General features: G+C 38.1%; 1 protein-coding gene across 23 annotated transcripts in view; it reads right to left on the bottom strand.

Annotated features, from left to right (window-relative positions):
• Gtdc1 (glycosyltransferase like domain containing 1) overlaps nucleotides 1-21371 on the bottom strand; it is a 329610-nt gene that overhangs the window by 40577 nt on the left and 267662 nt on the right. For all 23 annotated transcript variants that reach the window (XR_004770443.1, XM_035446166.1, XM_035446163.1 and 20 more), the window contains one exon: nucleotides 16904-17251. Coding sequence is in view for 22 of the 23 variants with exons in the window: in XM_035446166.1 (XP_035302057.1) it covers nucleotides 16904-17251 (348 nt within the window). In the remaining variant the exon portion in view is untranslated. The remainder of the gene's footprint in view (nucleotides 1-16903; nucleotides 17252-21371) is intronic.

The raw sequence follows: 21371 nt of genomic DNA, 5'->3' as shown, positions 1-21371 counted from the left end.
TCAGACACCTTTACTGTTATTTCACTTCCTTCCTTCCTTCCTCTCTATGTTTTTATCCATTTTCCTCACTTAGCCTCACTTTTTCTCATTTCCCTGATCAGATCACGTATATCCTGCTATTCCCCTGTATTGCTTCCCTACTCCCTACCCCAGCAATGAACCCTGTTTACTGTCATGTTTTTTTGCAGTGACTCCATGGTATGTATTCATATCCGAGGACAGGAGCTAAGAACCTCTGATGAGAAAGAATGTATGATATTCGTCTTTCTGGGTCTGGGTTACCTCACTCAATATGATCATTTTTAGTTACATTCATTCTTAGCTTTTTGATTAACTGGGATTACAGACCTGTGCCACAAGGTCTAGTTCTCCCCCACAGTCCCTGTAATCTTTATCTGTCTAAAAAGTCTATTAGTAAGACCTATTAGTTGTTACTGTGAGTGTGAACAGCAGGATGGAAGGAACAGAGTGTGTGGAAGTAATGCTGGAAGGAAGATGCCGCAGCTTAGTGAAATAGTCCTGTTTCTTTCCTACCCCATATCAGCCTACTGAGTGGCCAAACTAACAAATAACCTTAGGTGAGAATTTAGTGCAAAGCTGCTCAGGGCTAGATGCTCCTTTAGCATTTGAGAACTCCTCTGAGAAATGTAGACACACCTTAGGTAGAACACAGAGTATTCTATGTCATCAAGTATCAAAAGCACAAGAGTGGCTGCAGAGATGGTCACAGTTACGAGCACTTGTTCCTCTTTCAGAGGATCTGAGCTCAGTCCCCAGCATTCACATTCTGCAGCTCAAAACTGTCTGTACTCCAGCTCCAGGGGAATCTCATCTCTGGTCTCCATGGGTACCTGTCCTCATGTTCATAAATCCACATACAGACAACATACCCAGACATAATTAAAAATAATAAAAATAAAGCTTTACAATACAAAGCACAGGGGAAAATATCAAAATCATGCCAGGTGCCATGAGAAAATGACAGCAGGCCCATAAGTTTCTGATACTGGGATTATCAAATATGAAACCGAAAAGTGTATTTGGCCAGTGTTTGAAGAAAAAAGAAAAAAATACGTATGACAACTAAAGAAAAAACTAAAAATGACTGAATAGTTTTAAAGCAGAAGCAAAAGAAGTTGGGGAAATAAAAATAATAGAAATTAGTTAAAGGGCATAATCAATAGCAAATCTGAGAGAGCACATCCAGAAGGCACAATACAGAGTTGTGCATGAGAAAGGCTAAGGAGCATGAGGCAATGAGAAAGAGCAAGATCCAGAGTCCTTCTGGGAGAAGTCAGAAGGAGACAGAGGCAATTTCTGAAGATGCAGTGTAAAATGAGTTCCCGATTGATACAGACAGAAACACTAAGATGTAAGAAGTCTGACAAGTTCCACATGAGACAGGAAGGGAGGGTGGGAGAAGCAAGTAAACAAGGCAGGAAAGAATAAGCAAAGAATGAAGGAAGGAGGAAGTAAGCAAGGAAGGAAGGGAGGAAGGAAAGAAGGAGGAAGAAGGCGATCAAGAAGGAAGGAAAGCCCACACCAGGTCTGCTCTCAGATGTATCAGAGTAAAGGTAAATAATAGAGAAAAAGACAAAAACTTTCAAAGTGGCTACAGAGGGAAAGATCGATGAATTAACTTGTGAATGTCTGAGGAGATGCAGTCTTATCTTAGGCCATTATACTTGGCAAAATTTCCTTAAAGAACAGAAGAGAAAAAAACAATAGTTTGACATCAGCAGTGCCTCAGGGAAAGCAACTTTTAAGAATGTCTATGGATAAGGGAGGGTATAAAGTGCAAGAGGGGAAAGCAAGCAAAGAAAGAATGTATATGGTCAATAATTACTTACCAATCCAAGGAGTGTATAAATTCAAAATAGAAATTTGGGTTGCAAGCTCTAGCAAGAGTAGTCATGGAGTATATGTGACAATTACTTACAAGTAATTGTAAGACAGTGATTGACATTAAGGGAGGAGGGAGTGTTCCCACTCTTCAGAAGCTAGAAAAGAGGGGTATCTTTTCCAGGGCTTTATTTCAGTGAAGAGAACAATGCTGGACTTCTATGAAGACCTCTTCCTCATTTCATAGGCTGCTGGCTCCTTCCATCACTGAGTTCCTGGCAGCTACATATATATCACTTGGTATATATTTCCTATATGAAGCCTTTCAAAATAACAGATTTTTCCTTCTTTCTGAGGATTCCTATGGATGAATAACCCATTTTAGACTGGCAGAGAACAAGGAGACTTTAAATGTCCAGACTGAATTTCATTCCAATTACAGTGTCAAACAAAGAGTTGACTATGCAGCACTTAATAAAAGGCCTGGCTTTTTAAAAAGAGGCTCAATGAATAGCCAATCTTCTTTTCTTTCTGAATGAATCTTAAAAGGAAGAACTGGCTGATAGGTACTGTTCTTACAAGGGACCTGCATATTTCTTTAAAAAAAAAAAAAAAGAAATGGGTAGGGATGTAGCTCACTTGGTATAGCACTTGTCTTACACACACAAAGCCTTGGGTTGGATCCCCAATGCTCTATACACTGGGTATAATGGTTTATGTTTGTAACCCAAACACTCAAAAGGTGCAGGAATGAGGCTCAGATGTTCAAGGTCATTTCTTTTAATTCTCTGCTACATGTGAGTTCAAGGTTAAAAAAAAAAAAAGTGAAACATAATTTTATCAATCCAGTTAGCCTCATTTCTGCCTATGTATCTACCCCAGAAGAATGAAAAAACATGTTCACACAAATATTTCTATACAAATGTCCTCTTGAGAATTAGTCAGTATTCCAAAATAGTAGAAATATCTGTCACATGGTAATAGGTGGTAATAAGTGATATCTACATAGCCAAAATCACTTCACCAGTAGAAAGAAGAGGCAAAAATCACTCCATCAGTTGATACTTATGAGCCTCAAAAAACACCATCATAGGTAAAAAGACCATATGAAACAATTCATATCCAATTTTCAGAGAAAGTTATTCTAAAGAGTTATATGCAAATATGACTTTCTAGGAGCAGGTAAAGTACAGGGCAATACGATTCATTCTGAGTTGATGAAGAATTCTAAAATACAACAAGTGGATGAAATATTCTAAAATACAATGGAGAATTTGATTGTATATATGAACTAGGTAATTATTTGTGGTTTTTTTGTTTGTTTGCTTTTTCGAGAGTTTCTCTGTGTGTATCTCTGCCTGTCCTGGAACTTTCTCTGTAGACCAAGCCGACCTTCAACTCACAGAGATCCACCCACCTCTGGCTCCTTAATGCTGGGATTAAAGGCGTATGCCACCACCACCCAGCATGAACCAGGTAAATTATATCCTATTAAAATACTAACTTCTTTTTACTTCAATATAATAGCAGAGGCAGTAATCTTATAGCAAAGAACAGAGTAATTCAGCTTATAGTTCTGGGCTCTCAAGTGAACCTAAACTTTGAACCATTTACTGGCTAGCAATAGCAAGACATATGTACTGGAACCATTCACACACAAGGCATGAAGAAGAGCTTTTGGGCCTGAGGTCTCATAATTTCCTTTCAGTGCACGTGAGAACCAACCTAAGGAGCTCCCACTAGGCTAAACTTCTTAGGGCTCTTTGGTGCCTCCAACACTGGGCACCAAGCCTTTGATACTTGGTCACAGGACCTATTCATACCATGTTACACATGAAACCATTTATTATTATCAAGTATATAGGCTGGAAATACCTTTACCAGGTCATACATTTCAAACTATATTCTTACTGTTAAAGTTATAAATTTTTTCCTTTTTCTTGTGTTTTGTTCATCAGTTTTCAACTGACAGCTAGCTCTGCATGCTTTCATTGCATACATGGGCTGTAAAATGCACATCATTCTGAAAGGCTGAAGTTCAATATGCAGATGTATTACCTCAGAGCTACTGGCCAAGAGCATGGAATGTTCACACTGAATTAACAAAGCATGCATCCTAACGTGATCTTGTGTGAGATAGGCTGTCTGGAACACATTCCCCTCTGCTACCTACTCACCTACTCCATGCTTCAACAACCCATCAGTCAGCCTCTGAGGGGCTACAACGTACATCACACACTAGCAATGTGAGGAAGGAAAGGGTTATTTTGCCCCCCTATGGGCTTGAGGCAATGCAGAATCTCCCAGCATTGGGAAGCTGGTGGAGTAGGCTGCTTACCTCAGGGCACCAAGAAGCAGCACAAGAGAAGGCAAACCTCCTTTTTACTCAGTCCAGACCCTTACATTCCGGGATGGTGCTGCCAGAATCAGGTGGCTTTCTCCACTATTAGTCCTCTGGAACTGCTCTCACAAGTTGTAAGTACAATTTATAACACTGGCATGTTTAGAACCCACCACTGTTTTAGAGTCTACATATGAATGGATGATGAGATACTTTTCTCTATGTCTGACTTTCTTTCCTTAATACACTATCCTTCAGGTTTATCCATGATGTCACAAATGTCAGGATCTGTTCTTTTTTATTGCTAAATTGTTTTCCATGGAGTACGAATACTCCATTTTCTTATCCATCAGTCAGTTAGGTTAATTCCATATTGTAGACATCATAAATAGGATAATTTGATTTTCTTTGGACTCACCCTCAGGAATGAGATTGTTGAATTAAACCATTACATTTTCAAGGAACTTTTATCCCGATTTCCATGATGGCCATACTAGTTTACATTGCTACCACAGTATAGAATATACATCCTGTCTTAGCCAATGCTCTATTGTTGTGATGAAACGCAATGAATGACCAAAGCAACTTAGGGAGGAAAGGGTTTATTTGGCATATACTTCCATATCACTGTTCATCATCAAGGATGTCAGGACAGGAACTCAAACAGGGCAAGAAGAACCTGGAGGCAGGGGCTGATACAGAGGCCATGGAGGAGTACTGCTTATTGCCCTTTTCAGCATGCTTTCTTATAGAACCCAGCCTCCAGCCAAGGTGTGGAACCACCAGCAATGGGCTGGGCCCTTCTCCATAAATTGATACTTAAGAGAATATCCTACAGGTTTGCCTACCCCTGGATCATATGAAGGCATTTTCTCAATTGAGGCTCCCACCTCTCTGATGACTCTAGCTTGTATCAAGTTGACATAAAACTAGCCAATACACATTCCCACCCTTTTCTTACATCCTGCCCAATACATTATTCCAACTTGGGTTAAATGAGAGCTCCTTGTGGTAGTGGCTGTATGTGTCTTCAGTTAATGTCTCTTCAGGCCACCAGGCCATCTTTAAATCATGTGATTTATTTTCTTGCTATCTAGGCACCACCATTATTACTGAAAAGCTCACAGCATCCATCTTGTTAAAATGGAAATAATTTGTGATATTTGCAGTGTGAGTGCTTGATGTAAAAGGTTAAAAAAAAAAACCCTTCCATCCAGGTTTAGTAATACTCTAACAGTCATACAATAAGAAGCGACATTTGGTAGCCTTTTATAGACTTCATTTACAAGGCAGTCACTTAGAAGTGTTTGTTCTGTAGTTTAATTCCATTTTTTTTTTTTTTGCACAGTATGTACTTGTTTTGGTAGGCTGAAAATGGAGACAAAAAAAGATAACTTTATTTAGCTGTATCATTTCTTTTCTTATTCTAGAAAGTTAAGAAAAATGGATTTTAACCAATATTAGATTAGATAGTGGGTAGGAACAACAATCCTGTGTAAGCTACTTAATTCACTAATAAAAATAGTTAATGCTGGTTAATAGGGTTTCTACCCCATCCAAGAACTGTGTGTAATGGCTCATTTTCATATACCATCTTCAATCCTATAGCACAACATTATCCCCCTCCTCTAAAGAAAAAACCCTGAAGTTATAGAGTAGATGACCTGTCTTCAGGCACGATGCTGATGACAATCACAACCAGAGCTAAGATGGAGACCATACTCTGCTAAAACTTGAAGCAGGGCACAACTGATGCCCACAGACTTAGGAAAAATTCAATGTTTATAACCAGAAAGCTAAAATTTAAATTTAAAATCTAACATATTAAAAATTCTCTAAATAAATTGTATATATCCCACTGGTAACCCCCAGGTTGCCATCTTCAGTCCTTATTCTCTCATCTAAATGAAACTTGAGCATCTACTTGCTACTGGACATATTCATTTACAGGCTTAAAACATCTCTCTAAATAAATAGGTGCAAATGAAACTTTTTAAATCTGATCTTCCCTGTTGCCTACCTCACTAAATAGCATCTTCATTGGCCCACTGCAGCCAAAATCTTCATAACATATCCTGGCTACTTCGGGTGACTATGATAACTAAGCCACCTGAGGTAGCTTCACAAATTACATGGTTTGAACAGGTATAAAATCCTTTTTAATAACCAGGCTGGTAGAGATTTGACAAACAGTCTTGCTGTATGGGGTTATCCAAGGTTCCAAGCTAAGGGAGGCAATGCCAACAAGTGCCATCTATGTCTAGCTGGAAGGGAAGAATAACACAAGAGAAGACTTGGGATATTTTCTATCATCTAGGCTTAGAAGTGGCTTCATCATTCTGACTAAATGCTAAGATTCAATTAGGCAGTCACATCAAATAGAGGCCAGAAATGTGGTCCAAGAGTCTTCACAAGAAAAAAAGAAAGTAACTTGGGGAACAAGTGTCTTGTGGTTCAAGAGTCTTCACAAGAAAAAAAGAAAGTAACTTGGGGAACATCTGCAGTCTTCCTTTTGTGTTCTCTTCTAGAGCACCATTCTCTGGAGATACTCTTGTTGAAACCAAGGACTGGTCCCAGCTGTGAAGATCACAGCTAATCTTGGGTACATTGTTTCAAAAGAAGCAGCTTTCAGAGTGCTACTTAGAGCTACCATGGCATGCCAACCTGATGATGAGCAACAATGTATGCAATACTAACATTTCATGCTAACCCAAGGATAAGTGACAATCTATGCAACACCAACAGGGGTTTACTGAGTACTGTTTCCTAAGGAAGTACCTGAAGACTTTACTGTAAGAAGAAAATGACTCTTGACAGGTGAAAAATAATCTCAAAAACCACAGTAGAATTCTACATCAAATCTGTAAGGCTGAGTCAATGGTTTCTATCTTAAAAAGAATTTATAGCATGTGACTTTGGTTTAGCGTTGAGAATGCTAGTTCTTTAGAAAACAAAGACTAGACAGACCCTTTTTCTTTTGTCTGTGTTCACTAAGTCTCAGAAGAGAAAGAGTTGGCAAGAGGAGGTTTCAGTGAAGGCAGCAGAATAATGAAGATGGAACAGGATTCTGCACAATAAATCTTTTTCTACTCTGTAAAACATCCCACTTTTAGGCTCTTTAAAGAAATAAGAAAATAAAGCTTTAAGAAGGGTCTTGATACATTATTTATGAACATACCAAGTGGAAACACACCCCCTCACACAGTTTAATAAAAATTTCCAACCAGTGTATCTCATTTTGCTAGTACTTAAAAAGTCACTTATGAACTAAATGCTACTGTTTAACTGCTATTCAGATTTCTTCAAGAAGAATGCTTCAAATCACCAGAATCACTTCCCCAAAGTTTCTGTTTCTGAAGGTCAAATAACTATGTAACTCCTTAATAAAGAAGAGAAGTCCCTCTAAACACCCTAGGTCTTACAGGCTTACATGTGGCTCCTTAGGTGAGGTATTAGCAAAGCTTATTTATTTTCATTTCCAAGGCTTTTATTTGCTCATTCCCTTGTGGCAAAACTGATTTCCATGATGATTTCCTTCTTAATTTTAATACCCTTTTTACTCATCATATAGACATAAGAATTTTCCATAAAATAATGAAATCCTTGCAAAGGAAATGAAGACAACTCAGAGTAAAGTATACTAACTCTTTTTCAATTAATTGATCCACTGACATGCTCAAGTAAGATTTTTTTTAAACCTAGGAATATAAGGTTAATTAACATAAAAGAGCCTCACTCTTCTAGATGCTGAATTTTGTATTTTACCCATGCTGCCTTAACTGCCTTGATTTCCCAGTAATGACCCAGTTCTCCTAATGAGGAACATTAACCCCTGGCTGTAGCTGTCCAGGACTTAATTGTCAACTGCAGCTGAAATAGGGGAGTTTGCCGATCAGCAGGTACGAGCTATATTAACTCATGTCATTTCAACCCCTGATAAATAAATGTGTTGCTAAGGCAACAGAAAAATCAGCTCCATCAGTATCCTCCCTTCCTAGTAACCAGAGCGCCCCTGCACTCATTGGGAGGAAACTGCCTTTCACTCCAAGCAAAGGAAAAAAGGAAGGAAATTAACTGCATGTAACCATAATTAGAAGTAACATCATTCATCATCTTAGAAACATATCTAAATTAATGAAAAAGGACAGCATAGAAAGACAAGCTTTTGAAGAAGATTGTACACATCATTTCCTTCAACAAGAGATGGGCACTGTGAGGCACTCCCTAACCAAGCAAAACTCTCTCACATCTGCCTCTCTGAGTGAATTTTCTTCTTTTGTTTAACCAACAAATGATGCTAAAATGAATAGCACTGAAATAGCTAATTAGTTGCACAGTCAACAAAGACAATACAAGGGGGGAAACCTTAAATAACTTTTAATGTTCTACCTGGGAAATATTCAGTGTACCTGAGTAAGGAAAAAGAGAGACTGGTCACTGAGCCTCAGTCTGCATAACCTATAAAAGCCCCAGGATCCTTTTTACTTGGATTTTAGTAGGAGTTTAAAAAGTGATTTTAGTGGATGTTTCTAGTAATAGCACGTGGATTATGGTGAAGAAGTAGGTAGAAGGCATTCTACAGTGACAACTGAGAAGTTACTTTGGTTTTTTAAGCATTTTGAGACTCTCTTCCCAAGTGTTACAATGAGTGGTTCAATTTTTGGAAACTCATGAAGAACTTTTATTTACAACTTCTGCAATATTTTATAAAAAAGATTTGGACCAGGAAACCACAGGCCTTCTGAAAGCAACACTGATCCCACAGCCACCTCCACTGTGGTTTGGACACTGATTCCACTTATGTTTCCATAGTTGTTCTTCCCTACTGCATGAACAGGTGACAGCTGACTACCAACCAGTGACTCTAAATGTTATCACTATCACTATGACATCCTCCCATGTCATTCACTCTGGGTTCATGCTACTGAAACAACCTCACATTCACGTCAAAGTCCATGTCTCTACCCCAGAGGGCCTGACACTTAACATAAATAAATGACATTATTTAAAACATGATGCACATGGTGAAGAGGCATGTGCAAAGTATGATGTTCCATTCCATGTCTGTCTGTATAGTACATGGAACTGCACAATGTAATTGTCATGGAACCATCTCACAGTCAAGGAAATTCAAAGATCACTAGAAGGAAAGTAATTCTATTCAGCTACACACTCATCCATTTACCCACCCCCACACACCAGTGAGCCATCTACTAACTCCTCCACTCCTCATATGCCATGATAATTAAAGTATAATATAAGCGTCTGACCAACAGAAGACACAGGGAGAGGCAAAGGGAGACACTGTCTTTGTAGTTATGTCTGTCACAGACATGTCAAATTCAAACATCTTTGCAGTAACTATATGTCTGTGAAATGAATGAAGTTTTAACCACATTAAGCAAGGAAAGGGCAACAGGAACTTTAGCTGATGTTACTCTAATGATAAAGATACCAAAATAATAACGATGACAGGTAAAAGTTGTTTATGCTGACATCAAGTGTAAAAAAGTCAAGCATACTCCAAAAAGCAAAGACAACCTTGAATTGTATCAACTTTGCTTATACTACATAATGATGTAGTCTGGGAAATAGTCAGCAAACAGACTGTAGTAGATGGCAGGGCTTATTTTGGGGGTATGAATTTTAGTTCTATTTCCTACCACTTATGCTATACCATATAACAGTGTCATACAATCATCTAGCAGTGCCAAATTATTAGTTGATACACTACTACACAGTAGTTTTATGTTATTATCTATGCTCAAATGTCTAATAAAAGTTCTTGAGAGACTTTTCTATGTTTTTTTTAAATTATGCAAATTTGAAATTCTTTATGGATAGGTCAAACAAATAATCAAAGCCCCCTCCCCCCAAAAAACTCTAGGAAATGATAAATCTTAACAAAATTTATTGATTGGGAATGGCTATAATCAGCCCGAACCTTATTCATGTGAGCTATGATCGGCTGATTGATAAACACAAAACAGGTTGCTGTCTTCGAGCTCTGAGAATAGCTGAGGGCACTAGAGAGCATCTGTGGAATCACCTCTGTTTAGAGGTTAGAAGAAACCAGATTCCACTCAATGCAAAAAGGCTGCAGCCAAGTGTGCTGGAGAGCATATGGCCACCCACATGACCACTGTCCCCAGAATTAGTGTTCTGTGAGGCCATTTTTCATTTGGGAAGAGATTTCTATTTAACACTGAAACTGAACACAGAATGCTTATCTCTGATTTCCAGCACTTGGGCTTCTGACTCTTATGTAAGGACAGTATAGACCTGCAAGAATTTTCTAAAGCAAGGACCAAAAAAAAAAAAAAAAAAAAAAAAAAAGCAAAAAACTAACCCTCTCCCCAGTTTTTTAGTGAAGAGAAACCAAGGCAAGGCCTTATCCAGCCATCTAACATATGCCCTTTCAGAGGTAGGCATCAACTTGGCTTACAAAGTTGGGTTTTAAACTTCAGAGTCAAGAAACAAATCAGAGTAATTTATTTTACTACCAAGTATTAATGCATAGGTTTCTAATTTTGCATCAGTTATTTTAGTTAGGGGTCATCAAAGCTGGTAAAGATATGGATGTCAATCCTTTCAATGTTAGATGGGGTTAATGCTTATTCAGTTAGTCACCTAAGAACATTTCATACCCTGATGACTAAGGTTTGTCCTTTATAAACTCATACCCTTAATTGTAATCAACTTTGCATGAATCAACTGATCACTATTATGGAAACTGCTGCAAATGCCAGATAGACCATGAAAGTCAATATACTTGGAATGAAACACTCCGATTGACAGTTATCCCACGGTCCAAATAAAGAGGTAATGGGGGAACTTTAAAAATGTTTACGTTTATCATTTTTATGTGTGTTTGTGCATGTGTTCACAAGCCCTGGTGCAAATATGGAGGCCAGAAGATAACTTGTGGGAGTTGGATCTTTCCTTCTACCATGTGGGCTCTGGGGATGGAACTTGGGTAGTCAGATTTGGTGGTAAGACCCCTTAACTGTTAAGGTACCTCAGAGGCTCAATTGGGAAACCTTTAACTCTAACCACTCTAATAATTTCAAGCTCCTTAACACACCCACCCCAACTTTTCTTTCTCAACCAGAAAACTACTACAAATGGGATACTCAGGAGTTTTATCACAGCTGTCTAGCCTATGTTTTCCTAACCACTTAATTCTGTTTGGTCTGAGTTTTCTCATATGTGACAAAGACTTATTTTCTGTCAACTACTAAGACAAATATTGTAATTAGAATACAATAAAATATAATACAGTATCTTACAATTCAGAGGCAGAAAATTTAGTTCACAAGAATGAAAAATTAACCAATTCTAATGGCTAGTGGCAATGATCACACAGTGGTTTGAAATGATAGTTTGTGAATTCCCAAGAGTGCTTTCCCTTTCAAGGACTTTTTTTTTTCCTGAGAATTTTTTTTTTTTTTTTTTTTTTTTATTAGTTCAAGTTAGGGAACAAGCTTGTTTCACATGTAAGTCCCTTCCTTTCAAGGACTTTTTAAGATCAAGATATTTTTGACAATAATTCTAAGATATAATTTGACTTTTTTTACTGTGTGACACATGCTCTTATGCAATAAAAGCGGCTGTGCCTGAGCACAATTCAGGGCAGTGGAAGCACACTGAATTAGCGGCATCCTAGTTTTCACCATCTGCCTTTGCAGCAAAAGGAAACAAAACAAAACAAAAACACATTTGCTTCATTTAAGAATGTGCTTGGGGATATAATAAAAATTGCTTATATTATTTACTGAATTATTCTAATAATTATCTTTTAGTATTTTCTGTGATACAATTGGAAATGTATATAAAATAACTTCCAGCAAATTAAGATATAATGACTATCTTTCGGATGAATATTTGTATGAATGTTTGACTTCTCAGATGAAATAGCTACTTTCTTTAGGAAACACTTTACCTGAATGAATTCTAGACACATCAAAGCTAATCGGACTTGAGTATGGCAAATATTTTCAAATACAAACAATGTGAAACTCACTTTAAAGAAAACAATTCACATTTATGTTTTTATAATAAATTCAAGATTTTAAATGACCAATAGAATTCTGGTGAAACGGTACCTATACTACGAGCCCAACAGCTTTCTAAAAACTCAAGCATGTTTCTTATGAGATTCATAGTGACATCTCAAAATCACATGATGGATCATGTCAATGTGCCGCAGACCCTCATTATTCCGGTGAGCCTCTGCTTTCCACGTAACTTATACATACACATGCCAGAAAATCTGCAAGGAACAGACTATGGATAATGCATCGTGGTGGCTCCAGACTCCACAGTGCAACTCACCTTTAAAAAGCCTTCCTGTCAAGTTCTGATACAGTCTCAAAGAAGAGCATCTACAATATGCATACAACCCCTATGACACTCTTTTTAAAGCGATACCTTCACAAGGCAGAGTATTGTTCATAGTCTTCTACCCAAACAACACACTGCAACCGCTACAGAGACGTAGTGACTTCATGCCTTTCTTCATCAGTATTTTTTATTTTGGAAACTTTATTTTTCAGGAAACATGATTTGTGTTAGCATGTACTTGTCAATGTGTTCTTTTATTTAAAATGACAATGTGAGCTAGGTATAGTGGAACATGTCTTAACCCCAACATTCAAGAGGCAGAGGAAGGTGGACCAGCCTTTTGAAAACAAACCAACAAAAAAGGGAAAAAAATGTAATTTAGATTTATTTTTCCACTTCAGGTCTAAAACAGTAAATACTTCTAGCTATAATCTAAACAAAAGCCTTTGGTGTCTTACCAATTTTGTAAAACGTTGTTATCGTTAGGGTGTGTGCACTTGTGTGAGTGCAGGCACATGCATGCATGTGAGGGCAAGCACCTGGATGTCTAGAGGACTGAGGACAACCCTGTGGAAGTGGTTCTCCTACCACATTTATGGGTTTTGGGGAGAGCACTTGGGTGAAGAGCTTTCTCCCCTGAACCATCTCACCGGCCCACTAATTTTAAGTGTGAGTTAGAGAACAGGGGCCTGGACAAGTGTGAGCTTTCACTATGTTCTAAATTTGTTTTGACTCTCCATCTAGCAGTATGTCTTTGTTCAGATTATGATATAGAAATATTCACATACAGGTTGGAAGCTGGTATGATGCTGTACTATTTGCAAAGAAACAGCTTTAAAAAACAAGCATTGTCAAACACAGTGTTTTTCACAGGTCTTTCTCTAAGCCATTTCTATTAGCTGTGCCATACTAAGGATGTTTATAACAAGACATTAAAGACTGGGTAGAAAGGTGAAAACAAATTGTTCTGGAGAGAACCCAGAAACTCTGCTAAAATACTGTCAGTTATTTATCTACTGTCAGCACAGGTTGTACACTATAATCCTTGACAATCTCAATCCAGAAAGACTAAAGAGGGGCAAACCTTGCAGACATTTTAATACAGATACAAAGCCAGAATGTATCTTCTAAAAATGTCACTTTTGATTTTGATACATATTCTCCCAAGGAGGTTCTACATTTGGTTGACTTAGTACAAGATATGTTAGAGGCTAACACTGTTTGAGACCATTCATGGAAGAAACACAGTGAGATCACCATCACTTCATCCCAGGTAGCTACTCCAACTGCATGATTTCATGCATATTTCTTATGACATGTCTATGGTAGTTCTATCTCTCCTGTCCACTTCTCCTTTATGTATATTCTGTACTGAAACACCTCTCTGGAAGATGTGCATGGCCAATCAAAAATGCAACAGACAGCAGAGCTTCCCACAGCTACTCAGAAGAAACCCAGGAATAAAAGTGGCTCAGGTGCAGACAAGGGCACAGTAAGCCTAAGCATGGAGATGTGAACGAACAGGGCTGCATGTGAGACCCAGACAGCCCTGCTCATTTCCAGTGAAATCTTGCTTTCCTTCAGAACACAATTCATAGTGATAGGTCAATGATGGGATTTCCAGCCATACAACTGGAAGTCTAAATGAATGTGTGCTTGAAGCTGGGGATGAATGCTGAACCAGTCTTAATTTTCTAATTCATATTCACCAATTAAAAATAAACTGGATTTTTATGAGCAAATTTACATAAATCAGATGATAAAGCACCTACCACTAAAGGGTAGGAATTCAGCTCCCAACATTTGCATATATTCTCCTAAAGAAAACATAGGCATTTTAGCTTTTCATTGAAGAGTCTTGCTGTGCCGGAACTCTAATGGGCTTAGAACAGTAAATTTTGAAGAAACTGATTGCTACCCCTGTAGCTAGTAAATGTCTGCCTAGACCCAGTGGCATTTGAAAAAAGTGTTTTATCATAAAATTATCCCAGCAGAGTCCATTCTGCAAGATAACATCATCATCATCATCATCAGTACTCCATGCAGGACCCAACAGCTCTGGCACAATATTGCCAGTCATTTATCTGTTGTCAGCACAGGTTACACACTGTAATCCTTGACTGCCTCGGAATTAGAATGTCTTTGATGTCCCCACAAGAGTTTTTTGCCCGAAGGCTTTACCAATGCTCGGCGGCTCAGTGTTTATTCCTCCTAATCTTCCTCTCATCTCCAGGCTAGCAGTGACAGATGGTTATGGGCACACAATAGTATTAAGAGTTTGATATTTTTTTATGCTGTGCTCTCTGTACAACAAATAGCTATCAGACGCGGGCCAGAGAGCTGACATGGCTCGCGTAGGTAATGGCAAACAAACAGCTCGGGTTGATGCTTTCTGTCATTTCCCCTCCTAACCCTGCTTGTTTTCATTGTATACTCTCAAAGGTAAACTATATTAACCTTATAGACTGTTATTAAAAAGATATATCTATATGAGCATAAAGTGCTTTTCTTTTTTCTTTTTCTTACTCTTTTGATTATGAAAGTAATACTGCTGACATATTGAACAAATATCGAATGTCAACATAAATTTTTAGTGTGTGATAATATCCCCTTCATATAGCTGTGTGTCAGGCGGGAACCCGTGGATGATGCATAGCAGTAAATAACCCAAACAAAATTAGTTCTCTTGTCAGCTTCTACCTTGTATGTCCCCAGGCATCAGTAAAATTGACTGCACGCTAGATTTTCAAAATTAGCCCTAATGTTAGCTATGTGTCTGGCAACCTCCAAGTTTCCAATGTTCTACTATATTACCCGTAAGGATGAATGTGTTACTTTTATATTTTGGCATTTACTCTTGCTGATGTGGCTTTTTTCCCCTCTTCTCCAAATTAAAAATAATTTAGCTTTAACAATAAGAATGTGCACAAACATCATGCTGCATCTCTTTAAGCAACTAACTTTAGGCAATTAAATTAAATTAAAGCAAAAATATACAAAGGAAGAGAGGGAATTATTCAATTTAATATTGTTAATTTTATTAACATAGCTCTGTCTAATTTTGTGCAAAGTATTGAATAACATGGTTTTCAATCTTGCCTGTACATTGTTGTTTTGTACCCACAGTCTCCAAATTATTTAACATTTTTATGAAAATCCAGAACAAAACTTTTTAGAATTGACTTTCTTGCAATAACTATTCACTCAGAGAGAAGCAAAGCTTAATGGAATAAGGGAGGTTTTCAAAGGGCAGTAAATGAGAATGGGTATTTTACCTTCAAATAGGGTTCATTTCCTCCCGACTCACTGCATCTCAAATCACATGAGAGAATACTGAATCTTGTGACATTCTGAGTACAACAAGATGCTGGAAGGGTGTTGGTGAACAAAAAAGCCCCAAACCGTATCTCATAACAACGCTTAGCCCCTAAATTTCAGGTTCATGCATTTAGAATCAAAGACAAAATCCCTTTAGGTACCAGATGCTGCAGATCAACTGGGAGAGCTTGCGGAGTTTTAATGTGCTTGGAGGCAAATCCTGGGCAAAGGCGCTTTCCTGCCGGTGTGTGTGCTTATTACTTCACCTGCAAACAGTTGCTCTCAATCGGACCTAATGATCAGCCCAGCACTGCTGCAATAAAGAGGCCATAATCTGTAGGGGAAGCAACTCTAATCAGGCCACATGCAGATTAAACTAACTGGGAGGAATAAAAACTAGATTAAAATATTCATGCCTAATACCAGAAGATTATCAGGACATTTTACCTCCTTAAATCCTAATTTATAGAAGCCAGGACTAGGTTTACAAGTTTATATTTGGTGGGATTATATGCTGCATTGACTTTCCTGTGATGAGAAGAAATTCAGCTAGACAGTTTGTCTAGCATAATACAAAGGCATTTGGCAGAAGATAGACAGCTTCACATGCACTAATACACCATGACAAGTAAAATGAAGCTGTCCAGTTGACACTGGTCAAAGTAAGAATAAAGAATGGAAATTATTGTTTTAAAAGTTTTGTGGTTTACTGATGTCCATATGTGAATTAATTATGGATTAACACTCACCACTCTCTGAATAACGGTATTCCATTTGTCTACTTTGAAACTTCTTGTATAAGATTTGATTTTCTAAATGTGTCTGGCTGCTATTACTAGTTAAACAAGTTATTACAAATGTTATCTATAATTCACATATAAAGTAAAAATACAATTAATATACAGTTATGGGCAGTGCTGTACTAGTATACTAACCAGCATATGAGACTGTAAATGCAAATTCAAGTGATCTTTTTCTAAATCTACAAGGACAGCATGTTAGAAAGTCCATCATCAAAGCCCATTTTGAAAAACAGTAAACTGGCAAGTCTTGACTTACCACCTGTGGGGCCATGCGATGTGCAAGGGTCTTTGCTGATCATCAGCTCCACAAAAAAGGCTGCTGGGATCAAGAGCTAGATTTTTGCTCACAGGAAGACAGCCTGAGTTATCTTCTGACAGGCTGGACTTCTCCAAGCCTGATTTCTTGATTGATGGGTTGGTCAGGGTTTCTTGTCCAGCATCAAGGCCAGGGTGTTCCTCAGACTTTGATTTAAAATTCTCCAAGAACTTCTTAGAATTCCTCTGCTCTGGTTGGGAAGGAAGCATCACGGACAGGGCTGCAACATCATTTCCATTAAGGCTGAGCATCCTCCTTAAGTGGGCTATTTTGTGCTTGGGCATGAATCTGTTACAAAAAGGGAATGCAATATGGTTTTTGTGAAAACAAAAAGTAAAATTAGTCCCTTACCTTCCTATAAGGACACAGTGACGACATACAAAACTGAGAGAAAAATGAAGATGTTATGACAAAAGTTCTCAGGAAAATGCAACAAGTATTAGTCACCAAGAGAAAGCTCAAAGGTTTGAAGTTGGTCAGAACTGTCTTTGAATAGTTTCCAGAGAGTTTTTGTGGCTACAAATGGGTGTGGCACATACTGTAGACCACAAGACTATAGATGTAGTTTATCATCTGCCACTCATTTGTCTTTCTGGATTCCTATTTTGTGTTTCCTAGTCATTCCTTGGCTTACAGTATTTCTCATCATTCACTAACAATGTTCGAAACTTCCTTGGTTAACTCTTGCTATTTCTGTTCATGTGGCTGCTTTGTATTCCTGGGAACCTATATATGCTTTCTATTAAATTGATCTGTTATTTCCTGAAGTATATTTTACTCTCTCTGTAATTTTCATTTCTATGTTTTCCTATAACACTTTTGTCAAACAGAGTTAAATTTGCTAGTGATGTGCAAGGAACCTAGATAAAATCAAATCCTTAAAAAATCCTAATATAACCTAAAATCAAAGAGCCATCTACACCATTACAAGATCTAACCTCAAGGATTTGTTCATCTGTAGGGACCAAACTGCAGGTACTTAAGAGTAGGAGGGAGGTGAGAGGACAGCCGAATGGCCTATATTGGTAACACTTTCTATACAACAGACACTTTAACTTTTGAAACTGAGGAATAAAAGTACTCCTGGCTTATAGACAGGTAAAGGATTAAAGAGGGTTTTAATTGGAACATTTTGAAAGGCAGACAAGTCCTGTATTAAGGGGGCAGTAGAGTGCATGTGCAGGAAGAGGACCTCATCTGGAAACAGCACACAACCCAGAGTTCTGGATGCAGGTCTGGAGGAGCGGGCTGGGTCAGGTGCCCGAACTCGGAGAATTCTATAACCCCATCCGGAGCCTAGGCATCTTCCTGAACTGTGGAGTCAGTGAGTAAGTAGAGAATACACTTATAAGGTAGGTGGGGAAGAAACCTCCTGGAAGCAGAATAAAGAACACAAGTGGAGAAAGTGATTTTGAGAGAGTAAAGGCACATACAGGGATGAACCAAAAAGCCTCTCTCCACAGGATATGTAAACAGAGACACAAGACTCTTCAGAGGTCTTGGAGGATGGTGGTTCAGCGCTTTGACCTGTCCCACATTGATGGCTGCTAATGCTCACAGAGTCTCTGTATGGAGCAGTAGGCAGAAACCATGCAGAAATAAGGGTTTATGAGTGAAAGGCAAGAGGATAGGTGGGTAAGGCACAAGGACTTAGGGCTATTTCCTTGAGGACACTTGCTAAGTTAAGAAGTGGGATTCTGAAGACAGGAAAGTGTTGTGAAACAGAGAAAAAATGTAACATATGTGATGAATAGCAGGATTTATTGGGAAGAGGTGGTTTGTAAAAGATAATAAACGGCTTTCCTGTAATGCTGAAGGAAAGAGAAAATGAAACAGAAAAATAAAAGAAAACTGTTTCAGATACCAGGTGTGGTATCTTAAGACTTATTTCATGAAGCCATTAGTTCAGATCTATTATTTCAAGCAAGGTGAATAGAAGTGGAGACTAGAATTAAAATCATATACATGTGTGCATATATGCCACCTTTCGGGGAAGGGATCGGCAGGAAGTACACGCAGTGAAAGGTATTCAAAAACAAACAAAACAGGTGTATGAGGAATGAGAGCAGAGCTTATGGAATGGGGGGAGACAGTAAACTGGGCCTAAAGCCAGGCCTGATAAGCAACACTAGAAAGCATAGGGGAGTGTAAGTCAACTGAATAGCCTTTTTACAGCATACAATGGAGATTTTACAATCAAAAGACAGCTTCCGGGACTCCTATGCTTGTTTTATGAAGTCTCATATCTATTTTGATTTCAAGCAGGTAGAGAAAAATTACTGAGTTAGACAGAACTCCTTCCTTCCTCAGTGCTAAGCAGATGGCAGCACAGAAAGAGAAACTACAAAGAATGGACCAAATCTGTAATACCTTAATAAAATAGTAAGATAGTTTTTGATTTAAAATGGGAAGAAGTCTGGGCATGTACAGATTGTAATTCCACCTCATAGGTGCAGAAGTTTTACAGGAACAAATGAACTTTCTACTTAAAAAATTCAAAGAGTGCATCATAAGCTCTCACTGATGACCGAAATGGATATGTGTGTGGATATCATAGATCTGTAACTTCCTGGACAGAAGGACAAATGGTGAAAGAAGTAGTCTCTAGCTTCAGACACATCTGGAAAACAGCAGAAATATGTCTACTTGTTTATGCAGATAAAGAATGTCAGCAAAAGGAAAAAAAAAAGATTCCGACAAAATTACAAACCATGCACAAAGGATTCTCAATAACAAATAAATCAATGGGCATCGAAACATCATCTTCATTTTTAGAAAGAACATCATGGCCAATCTTACTCTATTAAAATCCATTTATACTGTCCAGCATGTGAGGGAAACTGCAAATGAAAAGAGATAGGAGACTGGCTAAAGAGCTATAAACAATAGAAGTTGATAACAGACAAGGAATTTCCTGGTGGGCAGCTTCTAGGCTTGATTGTACTCCATATGCTTTCCAACATTCTCGGGGATGATCAGACTCTTCTGTTAATACAGGTTATGGCAGCTGCCTTGATAGGTGGTAGTGAACAAGACCATGGAAGATGCAGGAAATAAAGAAGACAGTAACTCAAAGAGTTTTCAAATCCCACAAACCCATGAAATGTGAATCAGTCCTGAAATAAGGATGGACATAGGAAAATGTCATTAAAAACATTCTGAAGTAGCCCAGATGAGCAAGTGCTGACTTGGCCCTGTAAACTGCACCCAGGGTTCTGGATTCTACTGCAAAGGTAGGGAGAAGCAGAGGCTCTGGGGATGCTGATTTCATTGAAGCCTATGACAACTGTATGTTTGAAAGTCAAGAGAGATCTTAGAAGAGCAATAAATGATTAAGGCAATGGAAGAGTTGATTTATGAGGACAGATTAAAGGAGCTAAATATGAATGGCCTGGTGAAGTGACAACTAGACGGATACATAATAGGCATCTCTAAGGAGAAAGAATAATTATTTAGCCTGGTACAAGGGGGTATAACTAGGAATAATGAGTTGAAATTAAGAATGGGAAATTTTAAGCTGAATTTCAAGAAAAACTCCCTGACGGTATAATTTATTAGCTCATAGAATAAATTCCCCATGGAATGCTAGAGCTAGGGAAACTTAATAATTGAGCTGGACAAAATACCAATAAATAACATAGATAACAATCCAGTACTTTAGAGGAAGGTGGCTATAAGCAATTTTTCCCTTACTTATACATCTTTTCATATTGTTAAACATTCTATTTATTATAGTGATTGGCACTCAAATAAGTATTTAGGTATTACCTGTATTTAACAGGGCACCTCCTTTAGTTGGGATAAGTCAAAAACACTATTCTCATATACTTTGCAGTAAAAGTGATAGCAGAAAATAAAACACATTTTAACTACTTTATTTCAATAAAGCTGGCTTTTAGGCAGGCTGGACAAATACATTAATCTGAAAATAAAAGAAAACAATATCATTCACCATCCCACACAATCTGAGTCTTGGTGCCTTGGAGCTCATATTTTCATGGGCATGTTTATGCAAACAATTTATTGCCACAATAGACATGAAAAAACAACACCCTTTCTGCCTCTCTGAATGCAGTTCTGTGGTCAATTACTTCTCATCAATACTAAGTTCAAACAGGCATAATACTAACAAGCAGTTTGCTTAATAATAGTCACCACTCTAATTAACCCATCCAGAACATTTTTAACCAGACACTATTTATAATCTACAGTTAAGAGACGCCTGGCAATAGACTGTTCTTAGGCTTAAAAAAAATATCTTAGAGATGGGCTGACATGGAAATGGATAGAATGTCCTGGCTGTAACCCACAGAGACTCTGAGAACAGGCTCAAGTTTCAACACTTCCCTCTCTTCCTCAGCTACAATTCTGGAGGAGTGGCTAATGAGAAGAGAGAGGAGGTTCTAAA

Source organism: Cricetulus griseus, chromosome 6 (genome assembly GCF_003668045.3).
Source record: "Cricetulus griseus strain 17A/GY chromosome 6, alternate assembly CriGri-PICRH-1.0, whole genome shotgun sequence".
In the NCBI taxonomy this organism is placed as follows: domain Eukaryota; kingdom Metazoa; phylum Chordata; class Mammalia; order Rodentia; family Cricetidae; genus Cricetulus; species Cricetulus griseus.
The sequence above is the reverse complement of the archived record's forward strand: the minus strand, read 5'-3'. Positions and strand labels throughout refer to the sequence as shown.